This window comes from Centrocercus urophasianus, unplaced genomic scaffold, assembly GCF_019232065.1.
Source record: "Centrocercus urophasianus isolate 14NV4802_14NV808 unplaced genomic scaffold, USGS_Curo_1.0 seq_18, whole genome shotgun sequence".
In the NCBI taxonomy this organism is placed as follows: domain Eukaryota; kingdom Metazoa; phylum Chordata; class Aves; order Galliformes; family Phasianidae; genus Centrocercus; species Centrocercus urophasianus.
In genome coordinates this window covers 22109578-22126289 of record NW_024884733.1, presented here as the reverse complement: position 1 = coordinate 22126289, position 16712 = coordinate 22109578, and the positions used below count along the sequence as shown (strand labels likewise).

The 16712-nt window shown below is 39.9% G+C and overlaps 1 protein-coding gene across 2 annotated transcripts in view; it reads left to right on the top strand.

Moving 5' to 3' along the window:
* LOC122160553 (cytosolic carboxypeptidase 6-like) overlaps window positions 1–16712 on the top strand; it is a 145597-nt gene that overhangs the window by 58192 nt on the left and 70693 nt on the right. For both annotated transcript variants that reach the window (XM_042819163.1, XM_042819162.1), the window contains exon 3: window positions 5359–5521. In XM_042819163.1, the coding sequence (XP_042675097.1) occupies window positions 5359–5521 (163 nt within the window). The remainder of the gene's footprint in view (window positions 1–5358; window positions 5522–16712) is intronic.

Genomic DNA, 16712 nt, shown 5'->3' with positions numbered 1-16712 from the left:
TCAGAAACTTATCTTTCTCAATCTATTAGAGATTGTGAGCAGATTTCTGTCTGGTTGATGATTTCTCTCCTAATTCATTTTCTAAGTCATCTTGTACTTTGTATTTTCCTTTCTTGCTGTGTTAGAGAAACGTCTCAAGATTGATCGTAAGTGATGCACAGTCTATAGCCTGGTTCCCATGGTAGGAGCCTGGTAAGGTCTGACTGTGCTAATGCCTCGATCCTTTTTCTCTCTAATGTGTTGAGCAACTTGAGAAGAAAACAAAGATTCATTCCCCAATAGCTCTATATAAGAGAGCAACAGTTTTTGTACCATGTCCCTTTCTCCTGTCATCCATGAAAGGTAGAACTGATGCTGCCATCCATCTCCAGCTTGACACTGAGCCTGAATGGTATTTCAGCCCTCTTTGGCATCTCTTTTTCCACAGATCAGTGGACCCACATTTACTGGATGTGCATCCTATTTTCCCTCTTGTGCAACCCTAGGCTTTCTGATGCTATAGCAGGACAAATGCCCTGTGAAGCCACATAGGCACTGAGCAGAACCACTCAGTGTGCACCAGGAAGTCAAAGGACAGACTTGGGTACATTCAGTCTCAGATACGGACTTTTGTTGTTTTTCTTCTTTGTCTTTTGGAGTCCCTCTTGTACTTTGATATGGACATGCAGAAATAGTAAACTGCTTGCCTTTGCAATGTGAATATGGGCTGCTCAGGGCATTGATTCTACAGATCCTAGCAGGACAGCAGAGCAGCACTGAGAAACCAAGGATATCCATCAGCCGTATTGCAGCTGCCTAAGCTGTTGAATTCACTGAGGGTCACTGTGGTCGAGTGTCCTTACCAGCCAAGAGACAAGATTGCCCTGGAGATAGGGATTCTAGCACACTGAAGTCTGACCAAAGGCTAAGAATGTTTTGTTTTGTTTTGTTTCATTTTGTTTTTCCATGGGGACTCCTCCAGTAAAGAATTCACGTGCAGATTTTTCCTGTGTTTCCATCCCATGCATCTTTTTTTGCCACAGTTGTCCGATTGGTTTACAAATTTCTTTGTTTGCCTGGATGATCGTTGTCATTCCTAGTGGGAAAATCAATCATACAGAAAGGGTTCAGCAGAGCATGGGGAAGAGGGATGAGATCACAGAATCACAGAACGGCCAGGGTTGGAATGGACCTCAAGGATCATGAATCTCCAAGCCCCCTGCCACATGCAGGGCCACCAACCTCCACATTCAATACTAGACCAGGTAGTCTAGAGATCTGGTAGGGAGATCTCTGGTAGAGATCTGGTAGGGCGGCCTGGGAAATCTGTCACAAATGCCTAAGATGCAGAGAGTGGCTAGATACACCTCAAGGTTCCCGATTTTGTAAGAACCAGGTGTCATTTTCTGGTGTATTTCTTCTCACCAGAATGTGAGGGAATCTTTCATCCTTCCTCTTCCACTCCTTCAGCAGCGAATTATCATTACTTGGCGCATCTCCTAACCCTGAAGATGGCTAATTTGTGTACTGAATTTTCTCACACAAACTAGGAGGCAGAGTCCTTCTGTGAGCTTTAACGTATCTGTGTGTTTTAATAATGAATTACTGTTGATTTTGTACAAATATCTCTGTTTAAGAACTTCAAAGTCTTTGGTGTTTTTCTTCCCCAACCCTGCCTCGTCTGATTTTGTGCTTTTTGCTGCTGCTGTTGTTGACACTCCCATGCGATTCAGCCTCAGAGAAATAAATATTTGTTTAGCTGTTCTCCTGCTGTGCCTGCTCAGTGCATTTGCTTAATGATGACTTCAGTTCAGCTTTCCAAGGGTTTTCAGCAATAGATTCTCTCAAAGAGAAACAATAGACTCATTTTCTGACATTGGTACCTACATTCTTTCCCCATCTTGTTGTCCCTTCTTCCCCAGAGTAAAGTTTGATTAAATAAATGTGCAGGCAAATGGCTATTTCCTTGCAATAATAATACATGGATTTTTATCCCCTTTGTTTCAGCATTATCAGTTGCCAAGATCAGGAATCAGTACTTACATATTTTTCCATTCCATTTATCTTGAGTTGAGACAGTAACAGATTGAACTCAAGCAAGTACCTGCTGCCTGACCTTGCCATTACTTGAATTGTCTTGAATCTGGAATTTTCTTATTTTCTTCTAACACATTAAATCACATTCTTGCTTGTAACATTGTTCTATAGCCAAGCCCAAAACCACTGTTTCAAAACCTGCATGTGTTCATACTTTAGGAAGGGTTACTTTATATTTCACTATCTCAACCCACTTCAGTCAAATCAGAGATATTCCTTTCTACTCGAGACTTTTTTTTTTTTTCCCCTGTGGGAACTGCAGCACTGCCTGGCAGGGAAATGAACAGATGATTTAATTCATGCCATTGCCACTATTTGAAATAATTCTGCACAGGTGAAACTGGAACTTTTCTTTAAAAAGAAAAGAGAAAATTACAACATCAAATAGCATTATAAAAAATCCAAACTATGGAAAGGTTCAAATTTTGTTTTCTCTTCTTGGCTATCTAAAAATCCTCCTTTAAATTACTTAAACCACTTACGATTCACTTCTGAAATATGGCAAGTATAATTTTGCCAATAACTAGATCCAACTTCTGAGCTATTTTCTGCCAGAAAGCAAAAATCACTTCAGTGAAGTAATACATCAGGCTCTCTTCATCTATTTCCAGCTGATGAGGTTTCAGCTTATAGCAGAGATTGTTTTTTATTAGACTCTGAGTACACGACCTGGCACTTGTGTAGCTGAGTTTCATCTGACTACTATCACTTTGGTCCTTAAAGTCATCCCACTGCTTTTTTGTATGATATTCAGAGCCTCCTCCATAATGATGATTCATTCCACAGTGTGTCATCAGCAAATTTTGTTGGCATGGTCCTCCTTTACTGTGCCAAGAACTGTGATGAAAATATTATGTAAGATTTATATCAAGAATCATCTCTGAGAAATTCAACCAGTAACCTTTATCTAGTTTGACTGAAATTATGGGAATTACAGCTGGAAAAGGACCTCAAGTCCAAACTGGATTCCGAAGAAAGATGAATTATACTTGGCAGATATTTGTCCAATTTGTTTGTAAATATACTATCTTTATGATACTCAGTGACAGTAAGTACCTCAGCTTCCAAATGACAGGAGCGTTTTTTGTCCTAGTGCCTGCCCTGAATCACTTCTCCAACATTTCCATTGTTTTACTTGTGCTGAGCAGAGAAATAGACTTAGCTCATTTTTCTTGTGAGTGATGCTCGTGCTCACAAACCACAGTAACTGTGTTCTGACACGTTATCTTCTTATTTTGAGCTGGCTCCACACACCCAAATTCACCAGCTGATGCTTTAGTACAGTAAATATTTCACCATAGACATTCGTTTGAACGTGAAGTTCTATCCACTGAAATCAGTGTGCTTGCATTATGAGGAAATCTCCAGAGTATGATCATCTTCCTTTCTGTTTTTGATCTTAACTCAAGATACAGCTCCCTCCAGTTTCAGGGTCTTGGTCTTTTGAAGGCTTCTATTGCAGGAGATCAGAAAACTTTCCCTCTTCCAGACTTCCCCAAGTATTTTATTCCATACAACAAATTAACAATTCATTTTCCCATCAGTCCTTAAGAGTGCCTTAGCTCTCTGTCCCACAAGTATTCTGACCATCCTGAAAGATTCTTCCATTGCATTTCCTTCCAAATGGCAATTTGAAGGAAAAAAATAGGATACGTATATAGCAGAATAAATTCAGTGCAACCTTTTTCTGCAATATTGTGTTACCACTCAGGCAGTATCACATTTAGAAAGTCCTACATATAATGCTAATAAGAAACCCAATTCCATCTTATTCTAATTAACCTGGAAAGCCTTCCTTTTTATAACATGAGAGACTTCAAAACATTCAGAATGCTAATAAGCCTACAGGTATTTCCATTCTTCATATCTTTTGGTATACACCATTCATCAAGAGTTGTTGCTCATTTCAGTGTTAGTGTGCTTCTGTTGGTCTATAGAATTTTAGCATTTTGAATGATTGCATCTCTTGTTTGTTATTTTTTTATAGACAAGATAAGAAGTCTTATTTTCCCTTGTTTTGATACACGCTAACATTATGTTAATAAGAAAATACACAAGTCTTAAGGCTCAGTCAGAGAACTCTCGGTTGCTCAGATAGTTCACCATGGGAACAATGACTGAACTGTACTATATGCTGAGGGTCCTTTTTGCTTCTCTCTTCTCTGGAGACTTAAAAGTCTTAAAGCAGGAGATATAAAGGCTTCTTATGCAACCAATGTAAGTTGGATCTATGAAGCATAGGGTTTTTTGTTGGCTTTCTCTCCCCTCAGCAATCATTAGGTTGTGCTTAACCCAAAGTGACTTAGTCTAGTGGTTATTAGGGTCTGGTAACCAGAATGAAATCAAATTCCATTTTTATGTCTTTGGTAGAACATGCTCTGAGATTTTGATTAACCTAATGGTGAGCTCCACTTTGGTATCCAGATAGAATAATGGAATCACCAAGGTTGGAGAAGACCTCCAAAATAAGCCAGTCCAACAGTCCACCTTCTATGAATATTTCCCCATTCAACCATGTCCCTTTTGTACTGCCGTGCCTTCAAAAGAGAGCTAAAACTTGTTTTTGGAAATACTTGGAATCCTCCCCTTCATCCCCCAAATGAATAGTCATAAAGCTGCATGGTCCTTAAAGTCAGTTCCTCAGTAATAGCACAAAATACAGTGTTTAACACTGTGCTACTAGTGCTGTAAAACAGTGCAGTATATTTTTCCACTGGGAGAGCAACACCCAGTTAACACTTAAGTTAGTGAAGTGGAAATTTCTGTGACCTAATTTAAGAAGCAGTCAAATGTCCTAGGTGAGAAAGTTTCACTAAGATGTAAATACTGCTGTATTTCTACTTTGCTTAAAGCTTCCAGGCTGGTGAGAATGGCTGAGGTATAGGAGAATTGCAGTAGAAAGAAGAAACCCAATATCCAAATAGTGTTTATGGCTTAGCATTTGAAATGATGGATCTAAAGTGTTCTTTTTCAGCTCATACATGCAACAGGCTTTCTCTAAGTGCTATCCACAAGGGGAGAAGAAAAGGTAATCTTACTTGTGAACTGAGATTAATTTTGTGAAAGTTTGCAAGGCCTTATTTATAGTTCTGTGTGCCAGAATCGTATTTCCATTAATAGTCTCTCCAGGCCACCGCTGGAAAAATATTACAGTCTCAAATAACGTAATTGAGATTTGGCAATGTGAATTTCACTGTTTTCTATTTTAACAGTCTGCTTCCCAACCCTTTCCTTGTTCCACTCATGAACTCCCTTCATGTCTCTGTGTTCTTTCCCTGGCAGTCCAGTACATCCTTCAACCGAGATGCTGTGAAAGCAGGGACAGGCCGGCGTTTTCTTGGTGGGCTGTTAAATGATACGTCCTACTGCTACACCCTGGAAGTCTCATTCTACAGCTACATCGTGGGTGGAACTACTGCTGCTGTCCCTTACACAGAAGAAGCATGTATCCTTTTGAAATCCTGCCTCTTCTTGCAGAGCACGTGAACTGAGCACTTAAGGTAAATACTTCTATCTCAATAAGAGTTTGCTGAGATAGGGACACACAAGTGGAAATGTGAGTCTGCTCCTGATGCTTTAATTTCCCTCATATTGATTCTCCATACTATGGAAATTCAAGAAGAGAAAGGCGCATTAGATCAAATAAACCATTTCCCTCTTGTAGGAGATTGTCTCACACACTTACTATGCAAACAAGTCCTGGAGAGCCTCTGATCCATTCCTTTCCACAATCTTCTATTTCTTTCTTCATTTCTCTCCTTATACTCTCATTATACCTGCATTTGTATTATTGTTTTAATAGCAAGTTGAAAGTGCATCTTTGGTACTGAGTTAAAATAACTTCTCTGCCTTTGAACTGCTGCCAAAAGGCTCTAAAGTGTTCATTAGGTTCTGCAGCTGCCTCAGAGCCAGATCTTTAATACTGGTTGACAAAGAAATGGAAAGCGAGCTCTACAAATAAAGCAAAAGTCGTCCCCATTTTTGAGGACTTGTAGGTGCGTTGTCTCGCTGTTGAAAAGGCACGTATCCATCTGGCTATCTCACTGTATCCAACAGTTTATAGAATTGTGGTGTTTTAGAATTTAGAATTGACCTGTTTTTATCTTTCTTTTTTTTTTAATGGTCCTCAATCAAATAACCATTGCCTATACTTTAAGCCTGAATATCTTGTTTCATTTTGTCGTTCTATCTTGGTAGCTTTTGGAAAATAATTCTGAATCATTTGCATGGTTGTTCTTTGATTTAGCTTTTGGAATGGAAGGTAAAATCTGGGAGAGGAGACTGAATATGTTAAGGTGAGTTAGAAGTCTTGAGCATTTGGAATACAAAGTCCTTTTTTTCAGTCATTTTGACTATTACGCCTGCATGTTGCCACTGAAGACAAAATTTTCATGTTGGTTTAGATATTTATTTCCTTATGTTGGTATTTTGGCCTTGTAAGACATGTGCCTTATTTTCTATTCTTATTTTCCTCCTCACTTAGCACTCTTTGTACTGACAACTGCTTATTTATCCTCTTATTTATCAAGAATAGCTTTTGCAGCGAGGAGTGGGAAGAGTCCCTATACAAATGTGATCATGATTCCCTTGAGTATGTTTTTCTTGATGACCTGCAGGTCATCCTGGCTCAGTTTCTTTTTCCAGAAGGATTCCAGAAGGCTGTCTGCCCATGTCATATGCTTTGCTGTCATTTTGCCCTGGTAGATTTTATTATTGCCTTTTCAATGGGATTCAGGAGGGCTACTTATGACAGCTCTTCCTCAAGTGTGCAGTTTCCTAGTTAAAGAAAGAAAAGGAGCTGCTTGATGCAGATTCTGGTCCTGTCTGCTCTAGCACAGGAGTGCTTGGATTTATGCATGCTGTATCCTGGCAAGGGAGACGTTTTCATCGCACAGAAGTGACTGTAACCAAGAGTAAAACAATTGCAGAACGTTCCCATTTAGCCTGAACAACTCTTCCAAGCTATTTGCAAGTCAGTGATTAATTAATGCTCAGATTTTTTAATGGACCTGAACCAAAGGCACAGCCAGTCAACTCACATTGGCCTCCAAGGACAGGCGTGCTTCTGTTAACTATCTAACTACATGCAGACAGCAAGTCAAGCAAATAAATGAAGAAAATGTAGCAAGCCCAAATACTGTGAACTGGCAGGGAAAGTATGCAGGAAATCTGCCTTCAAAGACTTACCTCTTAGGACTTTTTAAAAATTATTATTTCTTATGATGAACATCCCATAGTGATGTTACTGGTTTGTGAGGTTGTTGTTGTTGTTTTTGTTTTTTTTTTGCTATTGTAGTTGTTTTGATGTTGGGTTTTTTTGTTTTGTTTTGTTTTTTGTTTGTTTGTTTTTGGTTTTGGTTTTTTTTTTTTTATTTGTTTGGGTTTTTTTTTGTTTTTTTTTTTTTTTTGTCAGTTTTTGTTTTGTTGTTGTTTTTCATAGAACCTGGATCAGGATGGCTGGTATTGCTCAAATTTCCTCAAAATTACAGGCTGTGATTCAACTTCCACATTGGGCAACTCACAGAATTTATGCAACTCACTGTCTTGAACAGAGACTACAGAGACCATACCCAATATTCAGCAGTGAGCTACACTGGCTCAATGAGAATCTACAAAAATATTCATCTAGCCTAACATTTTTCTAGAGTTGCCTGGTAGAAATAAACCCATCTGACAGGTGAGAAAGCTGAATAAACTGTGAATAGTCTTCTGTTTGCACTGGTGGCATGTAATTCTACCTGTCAGCCTTTCCTTTACAGCATTCAAGGCAAATAAGATCAAAGTACCCCCCCCCCCCTTTCATGACATTGTAAAAGTGTATGTTTTTTTTTTAATTTTGTTGTGTTCTTGGGGGTTAGGAGCTACATTACAACCTCTACATGAGTCTGTATTAGATATGTTTCTATTATAGAAACATAAGATTATGGATAAGATTATGGATAAGATTATGCATTTTGTTCAGACTTGCATGGCTGAAGTACAGTAATTCTTGAAATAAATGAACAGCTTACATACAAGAAAATGGGAGACAGACATTCAGTGGAACAGCATTATTTGAATTCTGATGTTGTCAGAATTGTACCTCAAAGATTCAGCATTTAGGGGATTACATCTGGTTTGTTCTATAAAAGCAAAGAGCAGAATTCACTTTAAAGGAAATCTGGGAGTGAAGGACCTTCCATCAGTCTGTGCAGAGGGTTTATGTCTTGGGATCTCTGTGGTGGGATAACAACATTCTGTGGAGCACTGAATTTCTGTTCTCTTCTAAAATAAAAAGAGCTAATGTGGTTACATGAATGTCTCAGGCATCAATTAGCATTATATCAGTGATATTTGCTGGAGTGCCTCTTGTGCTTTGTACTATGAGAATATTGCATCGGGTGTAACTTCCTGAACATCCTGTTATACATTCTTTCAGAGGTTCATATGTACCTGGTGGTGTGCCTAACTGATATGTACCTGGTTTACAAGAAACATTAGGGATATGTTCTATAAGCCTGGCTCCACAGAATATCCTGTGATAGCATGCTGTAGATAACAGTGAATGTGCTGTGTTTCAAAGCCATATTAAGAGGATTGTAAGCTTGTCAGTTTGTTGTGTGGAAGTAAATGGACAGAGGAATGTTTAAAACCCTTCTCACACACACACACATTTGGTGGTAACTGATTAAAAAGGCAGCATAGCAACAGTTTGCTCAGCACAAGGTAAAGAAGCTTTAACATGAGCTGATATGCTTCCATTAAATACCATGTTTTACTAGGTATTTACTGGGCTTATGACATGAGGCATGTAAACTGTTCCATAGCATTCACCCCCAGAAGCTCAGCTGCTGGGCTGTCTTAGGTACACAACAGCTTCATAGCTGGGCAGGGAGCAAAGGATAAAAGAGGGGGAGGAAGGATGAATCTGCAGCTGCAGGTCTCTGAGCGCTGCTGATAGCACACCCAGAATTGCTTTCCTCAATAGCCACTGATCAGCAGCTGTCACAGCCTGACCTAAGAGTGGCCACTAAAGGAGCCTCGCATCAACAGTTTTCACATCTATTGGGTTCATTTTTTTTTAGAGCGTTTGAACTGGATCCCTGCTGCACAGCAGGCATCCCATAAGAGAGCATAAAAGGTTTCACTCCTCCTGAGCCTTGCCAAGAAGTAGCAGACAGAAATGATGGAGGCAAGGCAAGAACTGGTGTGACTGTAGCCTGGTAGCTGTAGGGAGAATAATCAAGATGAGTGGGTGCCACAAATTATCAGTGTGTCCTTGGCTTCATTGTGTATTATTTTTATGGTAAGCTTTCCCTAGATAGGAGAGGTCCCACCCAAAGACAGGTCTTTAATCATCTATTTATATAGATTTACTGTTGGCATCACTTCTGAGTGGAGCAGGAGACTGGAACCCTGTACCAGGGCCTGATGGAATAGTTCCCCTTTGTATGGCTTTTCTAAGTACATCAGTTTACTTCTTTGATGTAGTATCCTCAGTATATAGAAGGGATTCAATGATACTTCTTTTGTTTAAAAGAAACAAAACAAAACTATGCTTTGGAAGTCACATTTGAAGAAGAAATGGACATTATTGCTGTTATCCCAAGATAAGTTTTATCACATTACAAACAGCTGAGATAAGAGCTGGATACTTTAATGCTGCAGCTGAACAGACTTGTAAAGGTACAACTTGTTTTTGCCATTTCACTGTATATATTGAACTGGAAGCTTTGTATTCATTAAACAGGGTACAGTTGCACTGCTGAACTCCTATGTTTATGGACGTAAAAGATGCCTTTGTGGCTACATCTTGTGTGCACGCTTGTCAGCACATGCAGAATGACAGCTTGGATTGGTTGGAGTCTCTTGACATGTCTAACAGGTAATTGAATCTTGGACCATTGAGACAGCTGGGACCCAGTTGGCTTTACTCTTATTCTCCAGGCTACCAGCCTGCTGCTTGACCTCTGGGGATGTCAGAAGTTAAATACTCTAGAGAAAAGAGTCATTTGCTTATATGCAGATTCTTCTTATAGAGTACTTGGATCTCACTGAGTGCCTGTCCAGCAGAAAAGAAATCTGTATGCAAACAACAATTATAGTAAAATCATCTATAACTTTTAGAGCTTCATCTATCTGCTAGTCCTTTAGGGCAATGTATTTGGCTATTAGTAGCTTTTTTCTTTTTTAGCAGCTGCCTGCCTTGATCCTCGCAGCTGTGTTAGTGCTATCCTTAGAAGATCCTCGTGTGCCAGATTATAGCCCTTGCAGGTTCATTCCCACCCAGTAAAGTCAACACTACTAGCAAAAGCCAGTGAGATATGCAAGGCTATGCTGATAAATCTGAGGGAGCTCCTCAGAGGTTACCCAGCGTGGCTTATGTTTGAACTCGAGTTAGAACTTGTTGCCAAGATGATTTCTAAGTCAGGCGTATAGTCAGAAAAAGTCCTCCAGAGGTCTTCTTCTTTATACTTCTTCTGTTAAGCTCCTAGAAAACAGGCTCTTTTCTGTGTGTTGCAGAAAAGAAAAAAAAAGAAAATGAAAAAAAAATAGCATTAATCCTGATTCTGCAGAGATTTCCCTAAGAGTGACCTCTTTGCACATCATCAGTATTCGATTCTTTCTCAATGCCATGTTTTCGGCTGTCTTTGAGGAAAGAAAACAAAATCCTCTTTCAAATCCCCAGTCTGTGTGAAAGAGTGTCAAGGTTTACAGCCACAATTTCAAATGCTCTTAATATTACTGGAAGCATAGAGTTAAATTATAGAGTTGTAAAGTTACTTTATAGTGATAATGCTGTCAAGCATCAATATCTCTGCCCCAGGGCACCATGGAAACTCAGTTAATGATATAAGAAGCTGATATTTTTCAGGGTTGCAGCTGTTGGCTCGTACCCAGAAGGAATCTGTGTGTTTGTTCATATCAGGTATGTACAGGGGAACCTGATCAAAGAAAATTAAGAAACGGACAAAGTCTGTTTAATGAAGTGCAGTGTAACCAAATTGAAAAGCATTGTGCGGTGTTGCTGTATTCACACCTCTTTCCTCTGTAGAGTTCAATACAGTGGACAGTGCTGTAGAGAAATAATTTAAGAGGAGGAGTTGGGGGGGGTTAGGGAGGGTATGTTTGGATGTAGGTTTGTTTATCTCGTTGCCTGTAGCATTGACTGTATCAATCTATGCAGACACCATCTGGGAGTGTCAGTAAAGAAATGGAAATTAAGGCAAGTGACTACAGTCGGATTAGGAATATCTGTAATTTTTGCAATGGATTTCTGAGCATGTGTATCCCAAAGTGCTTTGATAGCCTCACATGAGAGATACTATAAAAGTGCAAAGTGTTACAAAGGTGAGGATTTTTATTTTTTTTTTTTCTTTTAGAGAAAGGTATATTTTTTTCAGTAGTATAGCATATCAGCCGTGGAAGGTATCTTCAAAGCATTTCCTGAGGATTTAACCATATTATTCCTGTTTCTTTTTGGCTGGGAGCCAGCCATCAAATTCCACGCATGTGGATGGGAAACAATCTTGCAGGTAGCAGCTGTATTCAGAGTGGTTTTACATACTTGGTCCATTTCTCCCCTCGTCTGGGTGCTCTGCATACCTTCTGTTCAGTAAGCGTTCACATGGCTTTCTGGGGGGAAGGAAGGTGAGCAGGTCAGACTTGAGAGCTCTCAGTATTTTCAAGCCTAGTTGGGAATAGGGACCTTGTGGACATTAGGAGGAGAAGCATCTTACAGAAGCACACGTGCAAATAGTGACCCTACTTTCGGCCAGCTGTGTTCTATTCTGTGCTGGCAGAGAATGTGCTCTTTGGCCCAGGTAGGGCTGTATCCAGTGACATGAGAAGTCTGATACATATTAGCCAGCCAAGATGAAGAAGCCCAACTCCAAAAATGATCTTGTATCTAATTCAGCCTTTGGGGTTTCTCTTGAGAGACTGCATGCTAACTCATGCCAGACTGGCACTGAGGCTTTACTGATTGAAATCCTCCCCAGTGCTTTCCATCTGAGCTATCAATGACTTGTGGTTGCTGTAAGACCAGCTAAACTAGTGGACAAATCTCTACAACTCAAAACGTTTTTGTTGGTGGTATAAAAAAATCATTTGCCTGTCAGTAATAAATAATGCTATATTTTTTCACTACTATTTCTTTTACCCATGGTAGAAAATAACTTCATCCAGGCACAAGTGATGCTTTCTCCTAACTGAATGGTTAGGAGGTTGATTTACATAAGGGATTGAAGAGTTGTGGCTAATAGAAACAAAAGGAAAGCTCCCTCTAGGCACTGCTATTCCTTTTGTAACTGGATCAAGGTCTTGAATGTTTCTCTTCTGGACTGGCTTTTCTGTAAACTTGTATTTTTCCATTGTCTTATCAGCAACTTTGACAAAACTAAGCATATGGAACTGATAGTGAGGCTCTTGGGTATTCAGAATGCTACACAAATGCTATTAGGCATGTAGTTAAAATAATTCTTTGGTAAATGTTAAATTCCTATTAGTAACACTTGCTAAACTTAAGTGCAAAGGAAAGGGCAAGGCTAATCTGAAAGGCAATGGAGAGCAAGGCTTAAAAGATATTAACGATTTGTTGGAAATGTCTGAGGGGAGTGCTTAATATGACTAAAGAGTAACATCTGTGGGTTGAAGATTGAAGTTGGGAGAGGGCTTCCGCCAGTGATGTGCTTTGGAGCTTTCCCAAATGTCAATGGGAATAAGAAAAAGATAATCAAAATGAGGTGTTTTTCAAAAAGCAATAAACAGAAAAAATTGTAATGTCTCTTCGATAGACCTCTGTGCTTTCCTGCCAGCCTGTAATGGTGGTTGTGTGTCTCCATGTTTGTCATCTTTCCTGCTTCTGGCTGGGTATCTTGCCCTCTGCTGATCCATCTTGTTTGTGACTTTAGGTCATTACCACTGCGCCTTGTTGCAACAATGCCTCCATGACTTCTTGTTGTCCCATCTGATTTTTCACAAGAGGTGTTTCATTGTTCAGACACACCCAATTTCTGTTTCTTACCCACTGTGTGCTTTCTTTCAGTGAAACTATTGCTTCTTTCTTTTATATTTTTTCCACCTAGAGGCTCAGCAGGGTGGTTTTTTTGTGTGATTGAAGGGAATTCTAGGGCAGGAGCAGAAGCTATTTTTTACTACTACTTCCTTAGTTCCTCATACCAATTTCCTGAAAGGGAATCAGAGATATGTTTTAGGGAACTCAGCAAAGAAATTAGTGTCTTGCTGTATGTGTATGTCTGTCTCAGTTGCTTGACCAATTGCAACTGAATTTGACAGTGATGAAGGTCTCAGAGATATTACGTTCCTACAAGTTTCATGACAAATAGCTGCCTGAATGAGTACAGAGACCAAAATTAATCTCCCTAGTAGGGACAGCTGCATCTCTATTGTTAGAAACCAGAGGAAGACAGTAGGCATGATAGTCAAGGAAACGGATCCCACATCTCACTGCCTTCATTGCCTGTTATTAATGAGGAAAGACTTCCCTTCGCTTTCCTTTTCTCTACAAATTTTTATCCCTAATATCACTGAAATCCTTAGCAAAGGATATGTCATTGTATCCTGAGAAGCAGATGCCCCTTTTCCATCAAGCTACCGTGAAAGGGGCGAAAAGCCTGGCAGGTAGAGTGCATGGGTGAAATGAATACACATTAAGCCAATGCCACTACATGGTCACCCCAAGCCAATAGCTTTTCTTGCAACCAAGAACCCTGACATTTTGCTCAGGGTTCAGATCAGGAAAGTCTGAACATGCCTCAGTCAGAAAGTAAAGATAACCTGCATCTTTGAAGTAATATTCAGGAGAGTCACCTTTGTGTTTCTGTAAGATCAGGAGGAGCTGATTCTCTCATGTCTCATCTCATAACAGAACAGCCCAGAATCAGCTCAGATCCAAATCAGTCCTCTGCTGTGTCTTGTCTCTGACAGAGGCCAAAAGCAGATGCCTGAGAATATAATAATAGAATAAGCAAATAATGATACTTCCCCCGAATATTCTCCCTTTGAGAATTGCTTTGAGCAATTAGTGGTTTGGAATACCAGACCCAGGGATTTTGATTATCATCTGTAGGAACACTCAAATGGATGTCTCCAATGAACCTCTATAAATGTTTAGTATCCACAGCACTCCTTGCCAGGGATTTCCACAGCTTAGCACTGTCTTGTTTGTTTTAAGCCTACTACCTGCAAATGTTATTTTTGTGACTCCTAATTGCTACACCAGAAGTGGCATTGATGCCATCTGCTTTCCCCATGGGGCTCAGTCCTCATTTTCTCTTATTTGAAGTCTCCTAGCCAACATAGTTATTCTCTGAGTACTTATCCTATACACTATGAGTGAAGGAACATTTCTAGATCAAAGTCATTCTTTCATTTCTGGAGTTGATGTACTGTCTTAGCACTTTCTTTCCAGGTATCCACAACCACATGAGTTGCTAAGCAATGGAGAATCAACTCCAGTGACTCCAAGAGCAGGGTTTGTATTTGCTGTACATTGCGATTATTGCTTGTGCTCAGGATAAAGATACAAGCACCAACATAAGAGAATTGTTTTTCAGGTTCAGAGTACACACTGCAATCATTATGTGTCCACTTCCTCATGTCCATCTTTGTGTGTTCTGCTGTACTCTCCCATTTCCTAAACTTGAGAGGGATTCAAAGTCTGTTAAGATAATTTAATTTCTGTTGATCATAGGCTGGAGTTTTTGCAGTCTGGTGAAGAGAGCCCAGGAATCAACTACTGCTGAGGGAATACAGGGCTTTTGAAATTTACTGTTTTAAAGCAACATCCCAAATACTATATTTTCAGTCATTATGGTTGGTGTGCATCACTCTTTCTCAGCAAATCAACTCCTGGATTACATACTCCCACGGTCAGTTTGCATATATGGTTCTGTCAGACCAGTTATTTCTTTCTCTAAATCCAAGCAACTTTTATTAAACCAGAAGCTGTCATCTGATGCCAAAAAAAAGACCAAATGATAGGTAACAGCCCATTTATCCTTTCTTTGTTTCCCAGACCCTCCAAATTCCAGCTTGCAGGTTGGCTACTTGAGATCTCTTGTGTAGCAGAGAGGGATCTGCAAGCAGTAGATTGTTGCATGTAGCAAAAGCTCACATTGAACAAGTTTCTGCAGATAGTTGGCTGAAACAGTGTTGGAGGACATGCATAAAGTGATATTTTTCTTTGGATTTTTTCCAAGGTCTGATAAGTGGTTGGTCCTGGTGGCAGAATACGGCTTCAAACTCCTTGTTTTGAACTGTGTAGCAGTAATAACTCACTTTGAGAAGCAGCCCATGATTTTGTTAGTTAGGAGTTGCACATTCTCATATTCTTGCTGTGATATCCATGAGGTATGTTAGGTTGGGCCCTCCTTGGGCCAATAGAGTTATCATCCTAGTGCCCATTCTTCCTCTCTTAATGATTCCTGTTTGCATCACATCCTTCATGTGTCTGCCAAGTAGAATTTGTTGCATTGACTTTCCTTCCAAAGCCTGCCTAGAAGGGCAGCCTTCCTTCAACCAGGATGCAGAAAGGACCTGTGTCTCCAGAACCATCAATATTTTTCTTGAGATGATAAATGAACTGCCAATAAACTGAGGCAGCTGCCAGATTTCTCTGAGAAACAGATCTTTAGTCCCAGTTTATCCGTGCTTGGTTTATTTATGTGTCTGGAAACTTTGGAGATGCAGAGGACTAGCCACTCTGGGAGAGACACTGAGAATGAGGTGGTACAGATAGATGGAATGGGAGTTTATGGACTGGTTCAGATGTGTTAGCTGTTACTCCGTGCTAGTGTTACCTCAAAGAAAAAAAAGTGGCTTGAGATTCATCATAGGGAACACCACAGAAAAGAAACAAAATTCTCCAAGGCAGACCTAACTTCTCAGACTTGCTGTATCATTCCGTTTGTTTTTCTTCATCTCTTCTGGTCTTTCTTGCCTATGATTCAGGGTTTTTTTTGTTTGTTTTGGTTTGGTTTGGTTTTTTGCATAATGTCTGAAATTTGTGCTGCTGGCAAGATTTTTTCAAGGAGACAAAATATGTTTGGAGGGTTGTATACCCATGTATGTGCTCCTACAAGTAAGGTTTGTAAGGAGATCAGCCTTGTATTGAAGCAGCTGGTACAATTGGAAAAAGGCAGTCTTTGGCTTTAGGGCCCTTTTGATGGGCAACCAGTGTGTGTATGTCATACACACTGACCACACTGAGCTGATTTTTTTGGTGTTAGCTAAAATTGGCAAAGAAACAGTTCTCAGTTTGGGCAAGATTTCTAGAAGTAGGTAGCTGAGCAAAAGAGAGACTCAACTAAGGCCAGTGATGGGGAAAAAAACTGGATGAAGTTTATGTTATTATGCACCAGAAGGTCTTGTTGCACTGAGGGACATGGTTTAGTGGGAAATACTGGAGATAGCTGGACAATTGGACTGGATGATCTCAGAGGTCTTTTTCAACCTTCGTGGTTCTATGATTGTATTTGGGGGCAGGAGAGGGAGCCCTGCTGTAAAAAGCTCCATCGTAGGGAGAATTTCACTAGGCACATAATCCATTTTACTGGAATAAAAGCAAGAACAGGGACAGGATATAATTTGATGCATTGTGGGTGGGGCAATTAATTGCTATTTCAAAATAGACC